This window comes from Callospermophilus lateralis, chromosome 5 (assembly GCF_048772815.1).
Source record: "Callospermophilus lateralis isolate mCalLat2 chromosome 5, mCalLat2.hap1, whole genome shotgun sequence".
In the NCBI taxonomy this organism is placed as follows: Eukaryota; Metazoa; Chordata; class Mammalia; order Rodentia; family Sciuridae; genus Callospermophilus; species Callospermophilus lateralis.
In genome coordinates this window covers 114,469,999-114,496,308 of record NC_135309.1, presented here as the reverse complement: position 1 = coordinate 114,496,308, position 26,310 = coordinate 114,469,999, and the positions used below count along the sequence as shown (strand labels likewise).

Here is a 26,310-nt window from a genome sequence, read left to right as displayed (position 1 = left end):
GAATAAATTTGAGAACTAGGGAGAGATTGTTTTTTAATAATTTTTTTCCCCCAGAACTAGGAATTGAACCCATGGGCACTGTACCACTTAGCTGCATCCCCACCCCTTTTTATTTTTATTTTAAAATAGGGTTTTGTTAAAGTTTATGAGGCTGGCCTTGAACTTTTGGTCCTCTTGTCTCAGCCTCCTGAGTCACTGGGATTTTAGGTATGTGCCATCATATGGTGAGGGAGAGATTCTCTTGAGGCACTGTCATTACACTTGAGTTTTTCAGAGGCAGGGATTATGTTTTATTCATTTTTGTCTCTCTTACTTTTTAATGTAGTACCAGATACATAGTAATCATTAATATAATTGAATAAGGCCTGCCACAGAAATTTCTCCCATAGGTATTTTGGCATATTGTTAATAGTTAGCATAGTTTATGGCCGTATCTTGAAAAAGTCAAATTGTTTACTAATTTTAACTATTACAATAAAAAATTTTCCCCAGAGGCTTGGGAGGCTGAGGCTAGAGGATCATGAGTTCAAATCCAGCTTCAACAACTTAGGGAGACAACCAAGCAACTCAGTGAGACCCTGACTCTAATAAAATACAAAAAAGAGCTGGGGATGTGGCTCAGTAGTTAAGTGCCCTTGGATTCAATCCCCAGTATAAAAAAAAAAAAAAAAAAAAAAAAAATCTCATGCATATTCTTAATATTCTTTGTTTTCCTTCTGATGTTTTTATGATATAACATTTCACTTAAAGAATTCAAAACATAACTTTCATAAATATTTCCCTTTTTTTCTTTAAACTAGGAATCTGAAGAACTGTCTTCTGATGAAGAGATGAAAATGGCAGAGATGAGACCACCATTAATTGAAACCTCTATTAACCAGCCAAAAGTCGTAGCACTTAGTAATAACAAAAAAGGTTAGATACTGAAGGAAAGCACTAAGAATAGAAATGGTCTAATAAAATTAATGAATTTTTAAAGATAGATTTCACTTAATGTTCTCCTATTTAAAGTATATTTTAGAAACACATTTTTAAACATGCCTTCCTAAAAAGTTCTCCTCCTGAAAAATATCTACCAAGTTTTTTCTGCTATTTGATCCTTGGGTTATTTAATTTTATCCATATGTATATATCTGTTTTGATATGCAGTGAGACTGATGAAGGATTTTGTGTCAAATGCCTGGATTATATAAAGTATTCATATGTAGCACAGTACTTGGTATATAATAGATGCTCATTATTAATGTTGTGTATCTAGAAAAATTTTTAAATTCCTTCCCCCAATTCCTGCCATCGATTTGTTTATGTAACTGAATTTCAGAGTCTTAGAAATGAAATGGATCTTAATGGATATCTCTCTTTCTTCACTCATCCCTTGCCACCACTGTCTTATTATCTTTATGCTATTTACCAAATGTTTGTCCAGCATTTTGTTTTTGTGATACTTATTATCAAGGTATACCTTGGGTTTATAATGATTGTGGTGGTGATTCCTAGTATTTCTTGAGCACTTCACTTACTAGTTGTTTAAGTATTAGGCTAAATATTTTACATAATATTATCTAAGAATCATAATAACCCCATAAGAAAGAAAAATAATAGGTGTATATCTAGAAAAGTACTTTAAAAACCATCTACTTTAATAGTATTTTAGAAATTAAGAATCCAGTACTCAAAAACCTTGAGGTTGAGATTATAAGACTACTTGAGCTACGTTTCTAAGATCTGAGAACAGCAAAAATACTCTTAATTCAAATGATCATCTATGAATATATCTACAAACACTTTTTCCATGACTTGGCTAAAATTGAGGTAGTTTTAAAATATCTTTTTTCAATTACTTTTTAAAAGCTCTACTTTATACTACATGTCTGTAATAAGAGAATGAACAGATACATTCTGTTTAATATAATTGGTAAAGAATTATCTAACACTGACAGGTTGTCATTCATAAACAGTTCTGTGAAATGCTGTAAAAACAATTAGAAATATGAGAGTTGACCTTTGAAAATTCTTTGATTTGCTTGTTGTATATTTGTGGCTTGCTTACATTGTTCCTTTCTATTATCAGCATCTATAGAAAAAAATCACATATCTATGAGATAATTTCTTATCCAATTAAGGTTAGAAATGTAAACTAAAAACTGTTTTTGGTTTTGGATTTTCAGAATTATAAATGACTAGAATGTGTATTCACTGTAATTAATTGAGATCCTTAAAAACCATACATTGTGTCAGTAAACTAAATCAAATTTTGGGAAGCCCTTACTTTGATTACATTAAAAACAGTATCATGAGCCAGGCGAGGTGGCTTCTCCTGTAATCCCAGCAACTTGGGAGAGACCAAGTCAGGTGGATTGTAAATTGGAGACCAGCCTCAGCAATTTAGCAAGGCCCTGTCTCAAAATAAAAACTAAAAAGGGCTGGGAGATAGCTGGATATAGTTCAGTGATAAAGAACTTCTGGGTTCAATCCTCAGTACCAAAAAAAAAGTATCATGATCTTGAAATTCTTTAATCTTTCTGTGTATTTAGGACTGAATTTTCAGGGGTGCCTCTGGTTATCTTCTTATCTGTATTATATATTACCTCAACTATGGAAGCAGGACAATGTAATTACCATTTGTCATCACTGAAAAGCATTTCCCACAAAATCTTGGTGAATTTATCAGTGATCTTAAATTTTTTGTTTGTTTGTTTCAGATGATACAAAGGATACAGATTCTTTATCAGATGAAGTTACACACAATAGCAATCAAAATAACAGCAATTGTTCTTCTCCATCTCGGATGTCTGATTCAGTTTCTCTTAATACTGATAGTAGTCAAGACACTTCACTGTGCTCTCCAGTGAAACAAACGCATATTGATATTAGTTCCAAAATCAGGTTTGTGAACATTTACAAATTTATTTATTTATTTATACAATAAATAAATACATGACTAAAACATAAAGAGTTTCACAAATATTATAGAAGTGATTCTAGCAGTATGTTTTCTTCCTCCATTTTATAGCTTATTATCTATGTCATTTTTATACATTTCAATTTGAAAGCAGTATTTTAAGTGGGGAACAAAAATAAGATAGATTCTCTATCTCTTCTTTTAACATTTCTACAGTATTTTTAAATATTATAGCCTAAACAGCCTATTTGGAATCATTCAAGCTCAAAGCATTATTTTTTGTACTTAGAAATGCAGGGAGATGCTATTGAAGGGTTCATTTAGATCCTCTTGATTGGTGCTGTGTGTTTGGTCTAGACTTAATTTTTGCACAGCATACCCTCTGAGAAATATAAACATTAATTTAATTCTAGTATCCTGGAATTTGACACAAGTTTAAAACTAATTTTATTATTTAAGCTCTTAAGAAATTTGTCTTCAAAACAAAAACTGAAATTGATTTCCATGCATGTATGAGTTTGTTGTGATGAACCCAACTACTATGTATTACCATAAAACTCTAATTTTAAAAAATTTTAAAAACAAACAAAAACAGAAAAAAAAAACTTATGTCTTTTGATCTCATGTCAGTCTTGCAGGTGGAGTTTGCTTGAGAGAAAGATTTGGGCAGTAGGTGAAACAAAAGCTGGTTGTACAGATATTTTCAATGATCATTTAGAATTAAATTGTTCTTAAATTCTAGGCATATTTAGGTAAAATTTAATGTCTGTATTTTAAAAAGAAGACAAATTTTCTGAATTTAGATATTTTGTAATTATAATTATTATCATTTGAATGTGTTCTCTGAATTTTAGATTATGACCTCATGTTTTAAAAAAAACAATTTTGTAATCTCTTAGATGGTAATGATGGAAGGCGCTGGGACTGTAGCTCAGTGGTAGAACACTTGCCTAGCACATGTGAGGCACTGGGTTTGATCCCCAGCACCACATAAAAATAAATAAATAAAATAAATCTATTGTGTGTGCCTACAACTAAAAAAAAAATTTTAAGAGATAATGATTAATTTTTTTAATAAAAATTTTACTAATCATATTTTTATGTAATGAAGTAAGGTTTAAGCAAGGAATATACCGATAACTATTTGTACTGTATTTCTATTTGTACTGTATTTCTAATACTAAATATTATCTTTTCTTTACTGGAGAAAACAATATTAAAGAATATTTGTAGAAACATAACTTGAATACACCAATGTGTTTGTGTACCACCAAGTAGAAATAACATGTTTTCCATAATTCTGGATGGCACTTTTGTAAAATATTTGACAGGTACAACATATTCACTTAGAGGTACAGTTAACATACAGTAAGATTTTCCAGTTTTTTTGTTTTGTTTTTATGTGTGTGTGTGTGTGTGTGTGGTGCTGGAGATTGAACCCAGGGCCTTGTGCATGTGAGGCAAGTACTCTACCAAATGAGCTGTATCCCCAGCCCAATGTAGTCACTTAGAATAGTGATTAGATTTAGTTTCTCTTTTGATCTTTTTTGCTTATTTTTAATGCAGATCTTTGAGTGATTTTAGTTCTTTACTTTGTATAATTTCCTTATTTGTATATTTAAATTTAATAATAGCTACTTAGTTAATAAGTATGATTAATAATGTAAGGCTTCAGAATTACTCATAAAAATATCCTATGTTCTTTATATCACTACTAAGGTTATTGTCTTTTTCCATATTCTGCCCATCCTCAAGCATTTCATATTACAATGAGGATCAGAATGGGATACATAATTCCACTTTTGTTCATAGTTTGGGTACATTAAACTATTTTGTGGAAAATTTGAGCATATTGATGAAAATTAATCTTGATATTAGAGTTTTAGTGATATTTCACTTGTCTCCAATTTAAAATAAACCTATATCACTTGACTTAAGCTAATATTTTTCATTTAAATTTAATTTTAACTAATTTATAAAAACCTGAAAATTGTCCAAGTTAAGGGGTTAAGTGATATTTTGATACATGTATATATCATATAGTTAAGGTAATATTTCAAAATTACAAGCTTAATAATAAATGCTTTTCATTTATGACTCAGCTTATTTTAACTTGTGTTACCTATGCATAAAATAGTTATTAATGATTCCCTCATGACCAAGAAAACTTGATTTTATTTTTATTTTTTTAAAAAACTATCTGTATTTTAGGCAAGAAGATGAAAACTTTAACAGCCTTTTGCAAAATGGAGATATTTTAAACAATTCACCAGGGGAAAAATTCAAGGTTCATGATAAAAAAGATTTTAACTTACCTGAATATGATTTGAATATTGAAGAGCGATTAGTTCTAATTGAGAAAAGTGTTGATTCAACAGCTACATCTGATGAATCTCACAAATTAGACCATATCAACATGAATCTTAATAAACTTGTGACTAATGATACATTTAAACCAGAGATTATGGAAAGATCAAAGACACAGGATATAGTACTTGGAACAAGCTTTTTAAGCATTAATTCTAAAAGAGAAGCTGAACATTTAGAAAATGGAAACAAGTATCCTAATCTGGAATCCATAAATAAGGTAAATGGACATTCTGAAGAGACTCCACAGTCTCCTAGTAGGACTGAACCACAAGATACCAGTTCTTCTGTAGACACTGGTGTTTCCAAAAGCACTGAAGATCTCTCCCCTCAGAGAAGAGGTTCAATAGGATCTGTTGTAAAATCTCACAGTATAACTAATATGGACACTGGAGGTTTAAAAATTTATGACATTCTTAGTGATAATGGACCTCAGCAGCCAAGTGCAACAGTTAAAATCACATCTGGTATTGATGGAAAAAATATAGTCAGAAGCAAGTCTGCCACATTATTGTATGATCAACCATTGCAAGTATTTACTGGTTCTTCTTCATCTTCTGATTTAATATCAGGGACAAAGGCACTTTTCAAGTTTGATTCAAATCATAATCCTGAGGAACCAGATGTAATTAGAGCCCCCACAAGTGACCCACAATCTACACCTCAGATATATGGTCCTCCACAATATAATATTCAATTCAGTAGTAATGCTCCAGTCAAAGACACTTTGTGGCACTCTAAACAAAGTCCCCAAATAGACACTGTCAGTTTTCCTTCTCAGCGCTTTCCAAGATCAGAGAGCACGGAAAATCACAGCTGTGCTAGACATTCTGCAAATATGAATTTCTCTAACCATAACAATGTTAGAGCTAATACTGCATACCATTTACATCAGAGACTTGGCCCAACAAGACATGGAGAAATGTGGGCCATCTCATCAAATGACCGACTTGTTCCTTCAGTAACTCGAACTACAATTCAGCGACAAAGTAGTGTGTCTTCAACAGCCTCTGTAAATCTTGGTGATCCAGGTTCCACAAGACGTGGCCAAATTCCTGAAGGAGATTATTTATCATACAGAGAGTTACATTCAGCAGGAAGAACTCCTCCAATGATGTCAGGGTCACAGAGACCTCTTTCTGCACGAACATACAGCATCGATGGTCCAAATGCATCAAGACCTCAGAGTGCTCGACCCTCTATTAATGAAATACCAGAAAGAACTATGTCAGTTAGTGATTTCAATTATTCACGGACTAGTCCTTCAAAAAGACCAAATGCAAGGGTCAGTTCTGAACATTCTTTATTAGATCCTCCAGGAAAAAGTAAAGTTCCTCATGATTGGCGAGAACAAGTACTTCGACACATTGAGGCCAAAAAGTTAGAAAAGGTAATTGAACTTGAGTTTTTTATTCTCTTTATGAATTTATTTTCCTAAAAATGCTTGGTATTCTTTGTTTTTTAATCAAAGTGAAACAAGATACTCTGAATTACTGATTATCTACTTACATTCTAGGAATTTTTCCCTGACCCTGAAAACAGAGTTTCAAGTTTAAACTTAGGACAGTTAAGATGATAGTGTAAGCTTTTTTCTTATCTCTTACTCCCCAGTGATTCTAATGTCCATATAGTACTTTATATATATATATATGTGTGTGTGTGTGTGTGTGTGTGTTTATCTCTTTCAGATTGTACACATTTACTAGAAATAATACATGTGTATTTCTCTTTAGCATTTTCTGACCTCCTGCTCACTACTAATAACTATTGATTATGTAAATGTTTTGAAAAAATATCAGTTCACTATATAGTTAACAAAATAACAGGAGATGCATTTGCAAATATAAATATTTCATCTAACATTGTCATTGACACAGATGACTTATGGCATGGCATTTAGTCTTGACTTTTCTCAACTGCATTTCTGACCTTCTTAAACTTAGTTTGAGTCTTTCTATGGCTCCAGTGTGCCTTGGAAATAGTTGATAAAATAATGCTTTTGTTCAGTTTAGACTTTTATATGTAGATCTTTGCCTTTTGAAAACAGTTAAAAATTAAAGAAATAAAATTATTCTATAAAATCATTATAAGTGCCATGGTATGTGGCCCAGCTACATAAGGCATATTTCTTAAGATGTAGGTTTATGGGCTGGGATTGTGTCTCAGTGGTAGAGCACTTGCGTAGTGTGCATGAAGCTCTGGGTTTGATCCCCAGCACCACAAAATAAATAAATTAATTAATTAAAGGTACTGTGGCCATCTACACTAAAATTACTTTAAAAAAAAAGAAGATTTAGGTTTCTATATCTCATTGGATTTTATCCAAGAATTATATTTCCTCTGTTTATTAAATATATAATGTTTTTAAATATAACTGAACTATATAGTCTCAGCCATTATATTTTTAAAATCCTTAAATGTTTTGAGAAATAAATGCCTAGAATATGGTTAGTACTTTATACCAGTTCATACTAAGTCACAGAATATAATTTTTAACTCTTTGCAGTAAGGTTTTCTCAACTTTGAATAGCTGAACAACTATAAGCTGTAGTGACTTAATTGTCACCTGCCAGTTTTGTTTCAGCTGTAAGTCTACACATATTATTGAGGCTGTTTGAACTTGTGCGCTTTTTATCAGGAATTTGGAATTTTCTTAACAAAAGGATAGGAGTAATATAACTCTGTTTTATAAATAATCTTCTGGTGGCAGTGTGGAAGTAGATTTTAGGAGGAAGAAGGCTATAGCCAGGTTCAGTTATAAAGGCCATTTGGTGATCCGCTTAAGAAATGAAATGTGAACTGTTATCAACTGAATTGAGACAAAGGAACAAATTCAAGAGATGGCTCTGAATTGACTCTAAGAAGTTTACTTCTCATTTACTGTTTCTATAATCAGTGATTGAAGAAAAGGGATATAGCTTCAGATATATGCCTTAAATAACTATTTTTTGGGGGGAATGGCACTATTATTAGACAAAGATGAGGAGTGGACTTGGAGGAAGAAAGGAATTTGGTTATTATAGTCTGTGTAGTTTACTTCTAGAGGGCTTATTCTCCCACTTTCCTATCTGATGTGTCTGGTCTTCAATAAATAGGAAGCAAGTTCATTGTGCCTCTTAGCTTTTTTTTTTTTCCATTGCATAAAATACATATTTAGAAATTTGCTGTGCAGTTTCTTGGAGAGTGAATGACAGTAGTTTTCTAGTTGTGTCCTTAGACATAAAAATCGGTGAAACTAAGATAAGACATGTGAGAAAAGAAACAGGGCAGACTGAATATAAATCCACACCTGACATTCTAACTCCACTTCTAAGGATGCATAGATCATACTTGGAAGATAAGAGGAATATTCTTCCCCTTATATACTTACCTGGACACCCACCTTCCAGTTGACTAGTGAGTGGTATATTCTAGTTCATTGGTTAGGATATACCAAAAGTATGTTGCTGCTAGTACTATATGTAGCTCAGCTGCATTCTTTCTAGGGTGTGTGTTCTTTCTAGGTGTCTTTGTGTTTTGTTTGTTTTTTTCTTTTTTTGTGGTGCTAGGGATAAAACCCAGGGCCTCATGCGTGCAAGGCAAACACTCTGCCACCGAGTCACTTGCCCAGCCCTCTCCATGTCTTTTTTTTTTTAATATTTATTTTTTGTAGTTGTAGTTGGACACAGTAACTTTATTTTATTTATTTATATGTGGTGCTGAGGATCAAACCCAGGGCCTTGCAGGTGTGAGGCGAGTGCTGTACCGCTGAGCCATAATCTCAGCCCCTCCATGTCTTTCTTAAATGTTTTCTTTGTTTCTTTCTGATTTTAAAAAGAATTCAAATTAGAGTCTGTTTTTACTTTAACATGTATGAAAGTTTTGTCTTCAGATATATTATAAAAAAGTATTCTTATATTTAATAAACCATATTTTTAAAGAATTTACCAGAAAATAAATGTGTGACCACTCTGACTTTTTAAGTAAAAAATAATAAGAACTATTGTATAATATAGCATTTTGACAGAATAACTTAACTGTTCAGAAACTTATCTCTGATGTATAGTATGTTCATTGTACAAGTAACTTTGATTTTCCTTCCTCAGTTGCTTCATCTATAAAATAGGCATAACAAACAGAGCTATGCTAGGATTGTTTAAAAATTAAATGAGGGCTAGAAGTGTAGCACTGTTATAGAGCACATCCTTAGCATGCACAAGGCCCTGCGTTCAATTCCCAGCGCTGCCCCCACCCAAAGTTAATACATAAAAAGCACTTAAAAACATTAAGTGTATACATAAGTGATAGTGTTTATTACTGTCATCCTCATCCTCACCCTCACCAATCATCTAAAATATAAAGATTAGACAACTTAAAATTAATATTTTTATTGAACATCAAAATACTTTATAGTAAAATAAGTTATTTTATGGTGTTAAAACAATTATTTAAAAAAAATTTTTAAAGATAGTTCCTAATTTAATATGAATAGATTTCTTATATCAAAGATAAAGGCCTTTTCTGAAAATTAGTATCTATATGTATTTAGCTTGTAAATTTAACCCATCTGTCAAGGATGACAATCTTGAAAAATATTTCTGTCACATACTTATATGACAGGAAAACAATAATAAAACATCAATAGTGATACTTTGTGAAGCTGTGTATTTATTCGTATACACATATATAAGACTCTAGCAAAAACAGAATTTTTAAAAGAAATTCAATGATTTTTCCTAACTTTATTATTAGTTATATCTTGTTTAGAAAAAATATTTTATAGGAAATATAGTTCATAAAGTGAAATGCTAATGTATTAATGGTAATTATCAATGATGAGATTTGTGGACTCTTTTTTTTTTCTTTTTTTTTTTTGGTACTAGAGATTGAACCCAGGGGCACTTAACCACTGAACTACATCCTCAGTCCTTTTTATATTTTAAGACAGAATCTAACTAAGTTACTTACAGCCTTGCTAAATTGCTAAAGCTGGCCTTGAATTTGGATTCCTCCTTCCTTAGCCTCCTGAGCCACTGGGATTACAGACTGTGCCACCACATCTGATTTTTTTAAATTAATTAATTATAATTAGGTATATATGACAGCAGAATGCATTTTGATTCATTGTACACAATTACAGCACAGTTTTTCGTTTCTCTGTACACAATGTAGCAGCTTTTTTGTTTTGAGATGGAGGTCTCACTACCTTGCACAGGCTGGACCTGAGCTCCTAGGCTCAGCCAATTCTTCTGCCTTATCCTCCCAAGTAGCTGAAACTATGTGTGTATGCTACTGTGCCCTATGTGGAGATTTTAAATTTTAAAAATAATTTTAAGTTTTGTTTTAATTTTAGGGCTGGGGTTGTGGCTCAGTGGTCTGGCACATGTGAGGCACTGGGTTCGATCCTCAATACCATGTAAAAATAAATGAATAAAATAAAGGTATTGTGTCTGTCTACAACTAAAATTTTTTTTAATTTTTGGTTTTAATTTTAAATCTAAGGATAAATATAAACTAACGATGCATGTCAGAGTAATCATAGAATATAGGCCTATTCAAGAAAAACTCTATTTTTTGAAACACCAGTAAAAATTTGATACATTAGAGTAAGATTAATAGGTTAGGGCTAAGGATTTATCAGGAAGGAATGCTGCAGGGAAAAACAGATCTTTAACCTGATTGAGTTAATGATTTATTTTGAGAAATTTTGATAATAAAATTTAGGTCAGATTATGGATGTAGATGGTCCTAATAACAGTTAAATTTATTTAGGACTTCCAAAATGCCAGGAAGCACCATTGTATAATTATCCTTCTGCACAAATATTTCTAAATTTTCATACAAGACCTATGAAGTATCTTCCCCCCACCCCCACCACAATACCTTTATTTCATTTGTTTATTTTTATGTGGTGCCAGGGATTGAACCCAGTGCCTCTTGCTTACTAAGCGAGCACTCCACCACTGAGCCACAATCCTGGCCCTGAGGTATCTTTATTATCACATTTTGTAGTAAAGAAATTGAAGCACAGAATATTTAAGTAATTTTTTCAAAATGATATGTGTTATATGGAGGAAAGTAAAACAATTTTGAAAGTCCAGGAGAACTACTTAATGTTCTAAACTAAAGACTGATAATAATAAAAGAGTTATTTTAGGATATCTCAGACAAAAATGTTCAGGATGAATGGATATTATTGAAACCGTTTTGGAAAACAGCTAAATGATTAAAACCTGGGCTAGGATTATGACTGAAGTGGAGATGAATCTAACACTTTGACAACAGTTATTTTGTTTTAGGGATTAGATGAGGGATAGGATTCAAGAAGTAGCCAAGTTTCTGGTTTGGTATATTTGGTTGTCAACATTTATTAAAAATACTGGAAATTATAGGCTGGAATTGTGGCTTATCCGCAGAGTGCTAGCCTAACACCTGTGAGGCACTGGGTTCGATTCCCAGCACCACATTAAATAAATAAATAAATAAAATAAAGGTATCATGTCCATCTACAACTGAAAAATATTTATTTTTTTAAAAACTCTGGGAATTAGGAGATAGGTATTCTTAGTGCAGTGTGGTGTAGTATGAAAAATATGGCAAAAAGTAATTTTCTTGCTTTTGAATATTTTGTATTTGATGTGATGGTTGTGTATCTAAGCTTGGAACACGGTATGAAATTAGGTTAAGTGATGCAAATTTGAGATACAAAGCATATTCTCATGTGAGTTTTTCTCTAAGAGATACTGAAAAGATAAATATATTATTTTAAGTAAGTTTAAATTGCTAATGATGCTGGGCACTTTTATTATTCTGAAAACAGTCCATCTGAGTTTTATGATATGTACACACACAAGACTTCTCCAACATCTTTCCCTGTTGTTAGCTGGCAGGAATTTTTATCATTTTAAGGGCAGAGTGGTATATAGCCAAACATTTATATATAGCTTTTATCTTTGTTCCTCCTTTAATTTATATCAGTGGTTCTCAAACTTTAATATATGGGTTCTATAAATAAAACCATGTATCTTATAAGTTATGAAGGATTTCAGATTAATTTTGACCACTTTGTGATGTTCTTATGTTCTTTTTATTTATCTGGTTATTTGCTTCTGTTCTGCCATCATCCTTTCAAAAATCATTTTACTCAATAAAAATAATCTAGAATTCTTAAAACTGAAGCATAATTTAAATAATACATATAGTGAAAAAAATTATTTTAGATTAGACATGGTTTCTTTTCGTATGTTCAAAAACATTGTAAAAAATTATTCTGTAATTTTTCTTTTTCTTGTTCTCATTGAGTGACCTATTTGACCCTTTTAATGATATACAGATCTTAGAACAAAGTTTTTTATGTCATCTCTCAACATGGACAACTGTAAATATTTCACATACTAATAAGGCTAACGCTCAAAATATGTCTGGTTTTGAATTCAGGCTTGAATGGAAATGACTTTGTTCTCATTCATTAAATGTGAAAATCATTAATGTTACCATTATATAATGTATACACATACATATAATGTACCATACATGTAATCATACGTGTAATGTATGGGCAGCATAAGCATATTGGAACTACTACATAATATATTACTAATTAGCTACTTGTATAGCAGCAGGATGTGAACTGCAAACTTCAAAGCATTGATTCAAAGTGTTGGAAGGTGAGAGAGAACCTCTGTTCATTCATTTCTTGGCACGCGTACACACACACACACACACACACACACACACACTTCTAAAGGCAGAGCCAGTGTTTAAAATTTTTCCCCAGGGCATTTCACAATGCCGGCTGTACCTTGTAAATCCCCAAATTAAAATTTACTATTTTGCACAGTTGGGAGTTTAACAATAATAGGTGATTTATTGAAGTTTTAACTGGGTTTTAAACCTTTTAATAGTTATCCCTTTTTCTGTTTACCTGGAATCCAAACATAAAATATATATCACCATAGAAATCTCAAGACTGAATTAATTTGAAAAGAAGTAAAATTTTTATTTCAAAGTTGAATTATTATAGATGTCAGCATTTGCTAATAATTCTTCCTACATAAAAACTTTAGATATGAAGCATACACTCCAGACCATGATATGGTTAGCACAACTTGATAAATGCCATGTTCACTTGTTTATGTTTTTTGGGAGGCTAAGGATTAAACTCATGGCTTTGCTGCCACTGAACCATACCCCTACCTCCATTCAAACTATCAGCATATAATGAGCAACATTGCCCAGAACTTTGTGTCTAGCATTTAACTGGGCTCTGTACAATGTGTTGAGACAGGATGTAGTTGGGCACAAGCCTGAATCAAAACCAGACATATTTTGAGCGTTAGCCTTATTAGTAAGTGAAATATTTACAGTTGTCCATGTTGAAATATGACATAAAAAACTTTGTTCCAAGATCTGTATATCATTAAAAGGGTCAATTAGGACATTCAAGTGAACACAGTAAAACTCTGTGCATAACAAATAGTGTGTTATTTATGTATGTGTATATGTATGAATTATTTCTTTGTTTTATCACCCACTCTGCCTTTAGAAGTGTGTGGTATGTGCGCGCGCGCACGCGTGTGTGCACACACACACAGGAAATAAATGAATAGAGGTCCTCTCTCACCCTCCAACACTTTGAATCAATGCTTTGAAGTTTGCAGTTCACATTCTAATCACATGTTCATAGAACCTCTAAAATGCCTTCCTAAATCTCTATCCTTGGTAAAATGGTTTGGGAAAATGCATGTCTGGGCTATTAAATTTAGTTTTTTTCCTAGCGTTATTTTAGAATCCACAAAATAACTAAAAAGATATATGTGGTAATTTAATTCATCTGTTTCTTTCTGGAATCCTGTATTATTTCTGTAGAATGAAATGGACTGTAAAATGCAGTCCATTGACTGTATTTGACTTAAAATTATTGGATGTTGATAAAATTAATCTTATATAGAGAAATTAATTTAATGAATGACTGTATAAATACACATATATCTGGGTATGTCATCAGCTTCTATTTTCTGAAATGACCATATAGATACATATACATCTGGGTATGTCATCAGCTTCTATTTTCTGAAATATATAATATGTCAGGAGTAAAGGAAATAATAGCTTTTATTAAATAAAAGCAGCCATATGTTTGTTTTCTTCCTTAGTGCTTAAAATATGAATGGTTGTATTTACATGTAATTTACTTTTATGTGTGTATGGTGTCATGTAAATGTGTGGTAAATAGTCCCCATTTCTTTTAGTGCCTCTGAAAAAAATCAGTGTTGCATGATATTTCTTTGTGGTATCAAGTGGGGATACTTGTAAATAAATCTATGTACATAACATGTCTTGTGGATTTTGCATGCTGTACTAATATCTGTTAAATCTATCCCCTCTTTATTCAGAGCATGCTGTCAAGGTCCTTTAATTCCAATTTTACTGCTGTAAGCAGTTCTCACTATGGCAGCTCTAGGGATCTGCATGGCAGCCAAGGCAGTCTTGCCTTGAGTATTGCAGACGGAAGAGGTTCTGGTGGGCACATTTTTCGAGTGAGTACCTACAGTAGACCAGTACTTGTAGCACGTAGAAGAGAAATAAAAAGTTTTAAATGTTTTAATGTTTCTAGGAAAGTAAAAAGCTTAATGTGGGTTAGAAGTCTTGATATCCTCTGAGTTCTTCCATGGCTTGGTTCTAAAACTTTCCAAAGTTGTTTTGGTCTTTATCTCTTCAGTAGTTTTGGTTATGTACTGATGATGTAGTCTGCTCTTGATTGTTTTTATAAAAGGAATAATTTTAACTCCTATAATTAAGAATTGACTACTAAGTATGTGCACAAAGTTAACTCATAAAATGATTAAATGTGAAGCTGGAGAATATATAAGTTCCATTGAAAAGGCAAAATCCAAATCCTTTATCACCCATTGTAGTCCTTAGTAGTGAAAAAGAAAGTTTATTATCAAAGTTAGGTATAAGACATAAAAATGGAAGAGAAAGAGAAGGACAAGACAACTCTCATGACTCAGTATTAAGTGGGGCCTCTGAATAAATGTTTCCTTCTATCCAGAAAAGTTTTTCTTCACTTACTTAGCCTATTCCCATAGTTTTGTTTTCATGTTAACCCTGCTTACTTCCGTGTTTTTCACTTTTTCTTGAGCGTTCCCTGTGTATACCCTCCCCACTTAAACATATCTGTGACTTTGCTTTATCGTGTTCTAGAGTAGGAGCAGTTTCCTGGACTCATTTTGCTATAGCTACACTTGACCTAGTCTTATCCTGTCCTCTGTCATCTGCCATCATTTGATTTCAATACTATTAAGATACTAGCAGTCTTTTTGAAATTTCCTAATTTGAAAGGGTGAGAGAAGAGTGATCACTGTTGAGATCTTATTCCAACAGAGTCCAGATGGTAAAAAACACTGACTTTCATTAACTCAGGGGTATACTTTGCTATTCATAGTCATCTGAAACATTATTCTTTTCACATTCTTTCACAATAACATTTTGTGCTTATTTTTCTTATTTTTAGAACCTTCAAATCTTTTGAATTTACTTTTTCATTCATGATATGCTTGTCATTATAAAGAGTAGATAAGCATAATACATTCAGACTTTAGTTTAAACTTTACGCTTTTAGCTAAATTGTTTATTATATATTATAAAAGAACGTCACAAGAAGGGAGAAGGAAAATGAAGTATGTACTGTGTAAGTACACAAAATTAGATCAGACCACATCCACAAATGCTAAGCCATGGTTTGAACTAGCAACTAACTGCATGTGATAGATTTGTGGCAGATATAGTTTTAAGACTAAATTTTAGTCTTAATTTTATGTTTTCTGTAGTAAATCATAATGAAGCAGATTTCAGATTATTTTTCAGTATAATATAGTTAGTTTACATTTCTATGTTGCTAGGAATATACTATTTTGAAATTAACAATAGTGTGGTTTATCACAATCTTTTTTGTTTTCTAAAATGTATCTTGTGTTTAGAATTAATTTAAATATAGATGTCTTGTTTTTCAACATGTTTATAATAAGAAATATTCAGGATATTGTCATTTTAGTCTAGTTTTCTCTAAAAATTATCTCAGGTAAACTATAATATGAACATTATTTTGGCATATGAAGATAAGAACTAGTTGATTAATTTTTAAAGCATTTCTCAAAATCAGTACTTTTAAAATATTGCCATGAATATGTGGCAGTATTAAGATAATCAGGTTTTATCAGACTAAGTTTATTGATTCTGCTTATTATGATAATTTAGGGAAAAAATTCTCTGTGGTTCTGTGCTGTTAAAAGAACAATAGCTATTTTTTTTTTACCATTTCTTTAGTGCTCAGTATATTTTGGTTGCTCATAAAATTGAGACTACTTTCATTGATAACTGAATTTAACTGCATTTGGTGGTGCATGCCTGTAATCCCAGTGACTTGGGAGTCTGAGGCAGGAGGATTATAAGTTTGAGGCTAGCCTGGGCAATTTAGTGAGATCCTGTCTCAAAATAAAATAATAACAAAATAATAAAAAGGGGTGCTGGGGATGTGGCTCAGTGGTAGAGTGCTTTCCTAACATCTGGGATGCACTGAGTTTGATTCTCAGCACTGCATATAAATTTTTTTAAAAAAGGTCCATTAACAACTAAAAAATATTTAAAAAAATAAAAAAATAGAGGCTGAGGCTGTGGCTTAGCGGCAAAGTACTTGCCTAGCATGTGTGAGGCACTGGATTCCATCCTTAGCACCACATGAAAATAAACAAATAAAGGCATGCCACCCATATAAATTTTTTTATAACTACAAAAAATAAATTTTTAATAGATAAAATTAAAAGGACTGGGGATGTAACTTAGTGGTAGCGTATCCCTAGGTTCCATTCCCAGTACTACCAATCAATCACTTGATGGATGGATGGATGGATAGGTAGCTCAGATGGTTAAAAGCTAGGTATTACTGTAAATAAAACTAAAAGGAAAAAGATCATATAGAATTTGTCTTTCACATGTATGTCTTCTAAAGAAAGATTACCAATATATATCATACAATATTTTCATACATAATAGGAACAAACATCTTGCCATGTGCCTTTGGAAGAAGCTGAAGGTACTAATTGATGGCAGTGATGATTGTGATATTTGATTTGGCTCTTCATCTTTCTGTTCTCTAGCAGTATTTTTTCCTGTTATCAAGTGTCATCATCATTTTGGTTTTACATCTTAAAGGTTATTATTTGTTTGCTTTTTATTTCCCCCTCATTTGAAGCTTCCCCAGACATCCAATCCAGGAGATCCTTGCCAGGATGACACATTCATTTCAGGACTGCAGAACTACTCATCAGCTACACTTAGTCACAAAGATGTTCTTCCAGACAGCTTGATGAAAGTAGGTGCTTAGGAAATAAATGAAGTAGAATCTGTGAGCTTACTGTGTTTTGCAGCTTTTGAACTAGAAATCTCATACATATATAACTGAAAATACTTTCATAAGGGCTTTCCCACCTAAACTAGTAAGTATTAATTTAAAATAATTTATAAATACAAGATAGGGCTTGACTATCTGCTATTTCTGTTTATTCCATGATTTTTCCATCACTTTATTGTTGCAATTTGATTTTTATAGTATGCATTTTAACTTTTTAATCGAGGATTTTTGGCATTCCTGATAATAAACCTATTTGGAGAGTGGAACATGAACTTGTCTTAAATTCTTCGTTTTAGGATCTTAGTAACTGTTACTAAAACATTTTAAAATTCTTCAAATGTAATTATAAATGACCTTGAAAGACTTGTATATAGAGATGATGGTTGTATTCTTAGTATTTCTATAGCAAAAAAAAGTGCCACTCATTTAGAGAGATTATTTTGCCAAATGATAATTCTTTTCCATTTCTCTCTCAGCTGTTCTTTCTCATTTTTTAAACTTGCCTCTAATATAATAAGACATAATTATGAAGCATTATTATAGAAAACTTTTATGTTACTTTTGAGAGAGGAACCCAGCTATCTAATATTAAGTTCATATATTTTTTAATCCCATTTTCTTTTAATTGAGTGATATCTTTCAGGGGTTTTTGTTTTGTTTTTTGAATATATACTTTATGGTTTAGGTTACTGATTTGTTTTCTGCTCTTTAAATCTCCTGGGCCATGATACATTTTTTGTGTATATTTAACATTAATGTAAACAAGACCAAGTATCTAGTTGTCAGGGAGTCTTTAAGAGTAGTTCAGGAGTAGCGGTTCTAGCTCACTGGTAGAGTGCTTGCCTAGCATGTATGAGACTCTGGGTTCAAACCATAGCGCACCCCACCCCCCAAGAAAAGCACATAGGAATAAAATGGCATGCATAAATATAGAGAAAAGCAAGAGCTATCCACAGAATTGTACAAATAAAGCCATAGCACAACCAGTTAATTATTCCTGGTCAGCTTAGTTGCTTTAAATCTGTAGTGATCAAGTAATAAACAACCAAAAAAAATAAAAAAAAAGACCAGGAATAATATAACATCTCTTTTTCCTTTTGGACTCCTCACCAGTGTAAGATTTGCCACAGAGTAACATCATCCTGTGCCCTGTCATTAAAACCAGCATTTTACTAGACTTCAGAATTAATTAAGTACTCAAATAAAATGGAGTATAATAGTGGAAAAAAAGTATTCTTTTTAAGTATAATTTCTTCATCAAAAACAAGTTCATAATCAGAATAATGTGAAGTACTTAAACCTCGTGCTAAACTGTTCTCCAAACCTTTCAGCTTTTGGATAATTTTAGGGAAATGGGGCATGACTATCTCCCACAAAAATTTCTGGTTATTTCCTTGTGGACAAGGTTACCTTTCTATTAACCAACAAGGAAGTTTTAAGTGATTGAGTAGCTTAAACATTTACTCTTTTTCTACACAATTTTTTTTATGCAAACATAAGAATGTAACAGCTTATTTTCCAGCTAGATTCCTCACACTAACAGAATAAGCTAGCTTAAGTGACATTTTCACAAAGGTAATTTTAAGTCCAAAATTCAGGTTTAGCCTCTAAAAAATGGAGTCCTTTAATAGCAAACAGCTAATCTCAACTTTTTTGTTTAGCTTATGAAAATCAAAGTTGAATATCAATGTTTAATTTTTGGGTTAGTCTATTAAGAGTTATAAAATTGCCACCTTCATACATATACACACACTGTGTATGAAAGGAATAAGTCAGTTTTCTACACGTGAATGGAATAAATCAATTTTCTACCATGTGGATACCTATAATTAGTTAATCCTGGAAGAAAAGGAGTAAAGGTAGAAAAATACAGTAAATTAGGAAAAAATTATAACCCAGAATTGGTTACTTTTTTTCCAGAAGAAAAACATCAGCAAATGCACCTTTTTTATGTGTGCTCTGTTTTAGTATGGGAAATGAATAGCTTTCAAATAGACTTACTTAAATTTTAAAATTTCAGTAAACTATTTACCTAGCGTTGGGTTACTATAGGAAGGAGATATATTTATATCTAACAAAAAAACAAATAATTTAATACATAGGTATGATACTTTAATTTCAAAGCTTAAAAGAGTAATTCACTATCAGGAAGCACTCAAGCAAATTTAGAACTAAGACATTAATAGCTTTTTTCTTTTAAGGTTTAAAATTGATGGAAATAGTAAATGAAATGGAATTGTGTGATTTAGAATGTTAAAATTCTAGTCCTTTTATAATGCTCCATGAAAAAAAAAATCCAAATATTTGTTCAAGACATTATTATTGGTCATTTTAAGATACTTCATGTTTTTCTTAGATGCCTTTGAGTAATGGACAGATGGGCCAGCCTCTCAGGCCTCAGGCAAATTATAGTCAAATACATCACCCCCCTCAGGCATCTGTGGCAAGGCATCCCTCTAGAGAACAACTAATTGATTACTTGATGCTGAAAGTGGCCCACCAGCCTCCATATATACAACCCCATTGTTCTCCTAGACAAGGCCATGAACTGGCAAAACAAGAGGTAAGAATAATCAAGACTGTTTGAAATATGAGACTAAGCTTTTCACATATTCTTAGAGATTATTTTTTAATTATTAGCAGTAAATTCATATAACAGTTTTTACCATTTTGCTTAAAATTTGAGTTTTCAAAACTGGTTGATGGTACTCCAATAGTTAGACCTTTTCCAGGAATATAAATAGTAGAACATTAAACTGAAATGGCATGTTGTTCTGTGACAGTCTTCATTTGACCATATCTCGATACTACTTTGAGTGTTTTTAATCTTAGAAAAGTTATGGACCATATATTCATGCCTTGGTAGCTTATTGATAAGATGATCAATAATATTAAAAACTTAGATGTAGATCAGATGCTTTATTTTGGTTGAATCTCTGGCAAAAGGGAGTGTTCTATATCAAAAATCTAATTTTTGCTTTTTTTTTTAACAACTAGGTTATAAAAGCTATTGTCAATTAATAAGATTTTTAAAATGCCACTCCTTTGGAGCATATAAACAAATTCAGGAAATGAAAAGTTAATAACCTAAAATCATCAATGGTTCTTTTAGGTATCTTATGATATAATGCATTAGGCGGAGATACTGTACTGTATAATTTCACAAGTGAAAACTGATAATATACATGTTCTGTTTTTATGCACTGTATCATTAAAATTAATTAATTCCACTTTTTGTAAACAGTAAAATTAGGAGCTATGCTTTATAATCCCACTGTGCCTTTAATAACTCACTAACTCATTAACATAATGGTCTATGTTTTAGTTTCACTTCATCTGCCAAAATATTTATTTTTGATGAATTCTTATATATTTTTTTGCTCCAACTTAATTTACGAATATTTAAATGTGGTGTTGTTAAGTTGTGAATTTTTCAGAATTAGTAATGTTTTATTTTCATATTAAATCAGATGCGTGTGAGGGTTGAAAAGGATCCAGAACTTGGATTTAGCATATCAGGAGGTGTTGGGGGTAGAGGAAACCCATTCAGACCTGATGATGATGTAAGTTTTATATAGCCTTGAACACCCATAGCATTTCTTTTATTGCAGTACCTCTTATATGTAAATCTAATTGATGTTTATGCAAATCTAGATAGATAACTCTTGTATTATACTTTTTTCAGATTGTTTAACTTTCTGTTTTGATTTTTATGTTTGGTTTTTGTCTTTGTGGTACTGGGGATGGAATGCCGGGAATATGTACCACTGAGCTACTTTTTAAAAAATTTGGATACAGGGTCTCACTGAGTTGCCCAGGTTGACCTTGAATCTATGATCCTCTTGTCTTAGCTTCCCAAGGAGCTGGGATTATAGCTGTGTATCACCATGCTCAGCTGTTGTGTAATTTGTTCAGTTCAAATTAATTTTTGAAGATAAAAGCCAAAAATTTTGAATATTCTTGATATTGTCAGGTGATTTTTAATTTTTCACAAATCTGTGGAAGTAATTTCATAACATTAACAGAATTACTAGAGGCAATAATAACTTGTGGTTTTCATAGTACTACTCAGAGAAATCAGAGCAAAAACTTATATCATGATTCAAATATGTGCATAGTGTGAAAAAAGAATTATTTCTTGTTACTTTGTTATTTATGCATATGGTTTTTAGTTAAAATAATTATCTTTTTTGTTGTTGCTACTAAAGGGTATATTTGTAACAAGGGTACAGCCTGAAGGACCAGCATCAAAATTACTGCAACCAGGTGATAAAATAATTCAGGTAATAAAGATAAACTTTCTTCTTTCTTTCATTTTACAACATACTCAAATGTTTTCATAATTTAAAATATTTCCACTTTATACCTTGAAAATCATGCTTATCTGTTTGCTATATCATAGTATTTTAAGTTCCAGCATGTTAATTTTTACAAATTTTGTTTATCAGAGTACCACTTCTTTTTAAAAAAAAAAATATTTTTTTAGACGTTGATAGACATTTATTTTATTCATTTATTTATATGTGGTGCTGAGAATCGAACCCGTGCCTCACACACGCTAGGTAAGAATGCTACCATTAAGACACAACCCCAGCCCCCCAAAATACCACTTCTTGGAAGTAAGCTGTTCATCATATCAAAATGAAGAGGAAAATTTGAGAAACCATTTTATTTTCCCATGTCCCTCCTTTTCTCTATTTCTTCAGCAACTTATTTTACCTAAACACAAGTATAGTGCACTCTATGAGGAAAACAAACCTCAGAGACAGTACAACTCTCCTTCCTCTCTCTGCCTTCACTGTTGTCAGTTCAGGTGACAATGAGAAATAACTCTCAAAGCAAAAAATGATAACAGAGATCTTAGAGTTGAGTAGCTGAAAGTATAGATTGGACCCAGACTGCTTGAGTTTGAATCCTGACCCCAACACTTAAAAAAAAATAATAATCAAAAAATATTTTTAAATTAATTTTTACATCATTTCAGGCCTAGAGAAAATCTGCAAAAATGGTGTAACAAACATCTGTATATACTTTATTAGGTCACTAGTTGCTAATATATTGCCACATTATCTTTAGTATTCATTCTTTCTGTCTCTCTCTCTCTCTCTCCCTCTCCCCGCCCCCCTCCACACACACACACACACACACACACACACACAGACATTTATTTTTCCAAATCATTTGGGGAATCTGTGGTTTCAGAATTTCTTCATTAGTGGAGATTGAACCCAGAGCCTTGCCTCTCTCTGATCTATATACATCCCCAGCCCTGTGGTTTTAGTTTGTGACTACAGAAGTTACTTTTTCTATCCATGTCTGGATTTTCTATTCTCTAGAATAAGATTCTTTGAGTGTTGCTATGAGAATCAGAATTTCACTCTTATTAAGTCCTTCTGAGTATCTGGTATCGAATTAAGTGTTAGACTTCATTATAAAGTGTAGTGGTCTTTGTCTGATCTAAGGCAATGGGAAGAATAGACTTTGTCCTCTGCTACCCTTGGAGTTTGGTCTCCTCAAGTGCATATCAGCACATACACAACATCCTATCTGACACTGTCATAGATAAGTGGTTCCTGATACTAGGTTGTTAAATCAGAATTGTCTGAAAACTTGAACAAAATATAGGTTTCTGGGCACCATCTTCAGAAATTTATTTCCCATACCCGTGGGGCAGTCCCATTAGTCTATATGTTGTTTTAAATTGCCAAAGTGATTCTTTTTTTTCTGCCAGGTTTACAAAATACTTGGAAGAAATACAAGTTCAAAAATACAAATACATTACTATGAAAAGTTTTTCCTAAAAGAATTTTTTTTCTCTTTGTTCTTTGTAGGCTAATGGCTACAGTTTTATCAATATTGAACATGGACAAGCAGTGTCCTTGCTAAAAACTTTCCAGAATACAGTAGAACTCATCATTGTACGAGAAGTTTCCTCATAAGCACTGTGGATAAAACAAAATGGGGGGAAGGATGACAAGATTTATTGGAAGATACTTGCAGGGGAGATTAATATTTTGACTATTTTTATATATAAAGAAGAACTCAATTATGTTCAAATTTGTACATTAATGAAATAATGGAGCTTGTGGTTAGAGGGAAAGAACCACTGTACAGAATATAAAGGAGACTGTTGAATTCATACCATATAAAATTTGTTGTTAGGTTTTTAAACATAGCAGTCAGGCTACAGAAACAAGCTTATGTTGTTTTTGTATAGATTGTAGGTTTATTTTTGGATTTCATACCCATGACTGAACTGTGTACAAGGCAATAGTTAGCCTTGATTGTAGCCCAGAGACAGATGGCAGAGCTATCTATCTCAGCTTTTATGCCCTTATTTTTATTCAACTGGTATTAATGTTTTTCTGCTGAAACTACTTTTTTTGATGTGGGCAAGAGATTTGAAGTGTTGGCTTTTGCTATGTGCATATTGAGTTGAAGAATGAGTAGGTGAAGGTGGTGCTGATGGGTTCACTTTCCAAGGCCAGATTAAAACAGTTATTTCATATAAAAATCTGGAAGCAAAGAATGAAAAAAAAAAAAAACTCTGTTAATGTGTTTTTATTAATAGAATAATGCAATAAAATATGTAATGTCTTTTTAAAGAAGTAAAAAGACAATAATTGCATTTTATGAGCTCTACAAGATCTGTTCTTGTCATAGCCATTAACTATACATTTGCTACTGGTGATTGAATTTTTAATTTTTTAGTCACAGGAAATTTTTAACTCTACTATAGATGCATGTCCATGCATTTTCTGTGCTATGGAAATCCCATTTTATTTTTTTGCAAATGGTGGTACTTGCAGTCTGTTTTATAATTAGTACTCCATTTTAATCTAATTTATAATTGTTATTTTAAGCAGCAAATGAAACTAAAATGGCCAGTTTTAAAATTGTGTTGCCTGTAACACTACAAAATATAAGACAGTTTAGGAAAGCCTCTTGATTTTTGTTTGGCCTTGCATTGCCTTGGTAAAGTAAAAGGAAACATGGAGTACGCATGGAGCTAGGAAACCAAAGCAAGTTTGTGAAACTGGCACAGTGATAGAGAATTGCTGTGGAGAGTTGTAGAGCAAAGGGATGGGTCCTTGAGGCCTACCAGTGTGTAAAGGTGTTCAAATAAAGGGCTGTTCCTACAGGTAACATTAAATGTGAACTCAACGCTTCAGAGTCTTTAAAGGGTTTCTAAGTGCATCAGTGTAATAGTGTTTTACCACCAACTGCCTTCGTTCCTAGTTACTGTAACACGTATTTGATCATAGAGGTTTATTAATTTTTGTTTATTGAAACCATTAATTTTTTGTTTTGTTCTATGTAATCAAATAAAATTTGAATAACATGCAATGGTAAGAATTAATGCATGGTTATTTGGACCAGAAAAAAGTGCCATAGAAGACCAATAACTGTTTTTCGTTGAGGCTAGTCTCAAACCTTTTATTAAGCAATATTCGGTTTCTTGCAGTCATTTTTAATGTCGAAGAAATGTAATTTGGGAATTTTTAATGTATTATGCTTTTTTCTTCAACCTTGATTTAATGAAGACTTATAGAACTAGCTAAAACACCAACCTACATTATTTTTGCAAAAGTGAGTTGAACTCATCTTCCATTCTTTCTAGTCAAATAGGCAGCACTTTTAAAAATATGTGACTCAAATATTGCACTCTTTCAAGATGTTATCAATTGATTATTGTACTGTATAGTTTTAATAATTTTATTGAAACCCTTTAACAACTCTTTGTAAATTTTAACTCATTTTAGTTGATTTTCAGTACTCTTTACATAGGAATTGATTTTTATGGATATAGTAGAAGAAATGTGCTGTATTTTGATAAAATTCACTTGTATGTGTGTTGTAATCTCTAAAAAAAGAATGACAAATGGCTTCTTTAAGACAAGTCTCGGTGTTCCCTTTATTCTTAGTTGATTTAAAAATACTAATTTTGGCATTGTAAAATAGTCATGTTCTCCTTTTATTGACTTTAGATTTACACAGTCACTTTCCACTTTAAATCAGGAATGCATAAGATAGGTAAAATTTCAAAATTGCAAACTACTTTCCCTTGAACCAATTATATAAAACTGCAATATTGGAAAAGGAATTAAGCCTCATATGACAATTGGTTTTTCAGTTTATGAGAAGTTTAAGTTTATTACCTGCATATTATATTGAAATATTTCCAAGTACAACAGATGTTACATGTACTAGCATTTTGTACCACTCTAGTTAATTTAAAATTTTTGTAACATTCTTGCAACACATAAAGTTGAGTTGGGCAGTTTGTTACCAATAGGAGTAACACATGATACTTCTTTTTTCAAAGAAGTAACAAAAAGTTTTGCACTTAGTAGCCAAAATTTTCTTACATAATGTTGAAAAAATTTAAGTGACAAAGCTCTTCATTAGAATTTTTTGTTAAAGTAGTAATAAAGTTTCAGTTTGAATAGAACAATAATAATTGAAATCTTTTGCAGAAATGGAGAAGGTATTTTGAGTTCATATTCTGTTGAGTAAATTGTAGGTAAGACCTGTGTTCATAACAAGTATTATGTAGCAGAATTCTTGGACAGGGGTGTGGCTCAGTGGTAAAATGCTTGCCTCCTATGCATAAGACCCTAGGTTCACTCCCCAGCACCATGGCAGATTA

At 32.0% G+C, this 26,310-nt stretch overlaps 1 protein-coding gene across 5 annotated transcripts in view; it reads left to right on the top strand.

The window, feature by feature from the left end:
- Erbin (erbb2 interacting protein) overlaps positions 1 to 26,097 on the top strand; it is a 131,482-nt gene extending 105,385 nt beyond the window's left edge. Inside the window, exons 19-27 of one of the 5 annotated variants that reach the window (XM_076857200.2) lie at positions 801 to 915; positions 2,703 to 2,886; positions 5,114 to 6,659; positions 14,644 to 14,787; positions 17,502 to 17,621; positions 20,017 to 20,223; positions 21,131 to 21,223; positions 21,869 to 21,943; positions 23,492 to 26,097. In XM_076857200.2, the coding sequence (XP_076713315.2) occupies positions 801 to 915; positions 2,703 to 2,886; positions 5,114 to 6,659; positions 14,644 to 14,787; positions 17,502 to 17,621; positions 20,017 to 20,223; positions 21,131 to 21,223; positions 21,869 to 21,943; positions 23,492 to 23,599 (2,592 nt within the window). In that variant the 3' untranslated portion in view covers positions 23,600 to 26,097. The remainder of the gene's footprint in view (positions 1 to 800; positions 916 to 2,702; positions 2,887 to 5,113; positions 6,660 to 14,643; positions 14,788 to 17,501; positions 17,622 to 20,016; positions 20,224 to 21,130; positions 21,224 to 21,868; positions 21,944 to 23,491) is intronic. The other 4 variants (XM_076857199.2, XM_076857202.2, XM_076857201.2 and 1 more) reach the window with 4 other exon arrangements.
- The last annotated feature ends 213 nt before the right edge of the window (positions 26,098 to 26,310 follow it).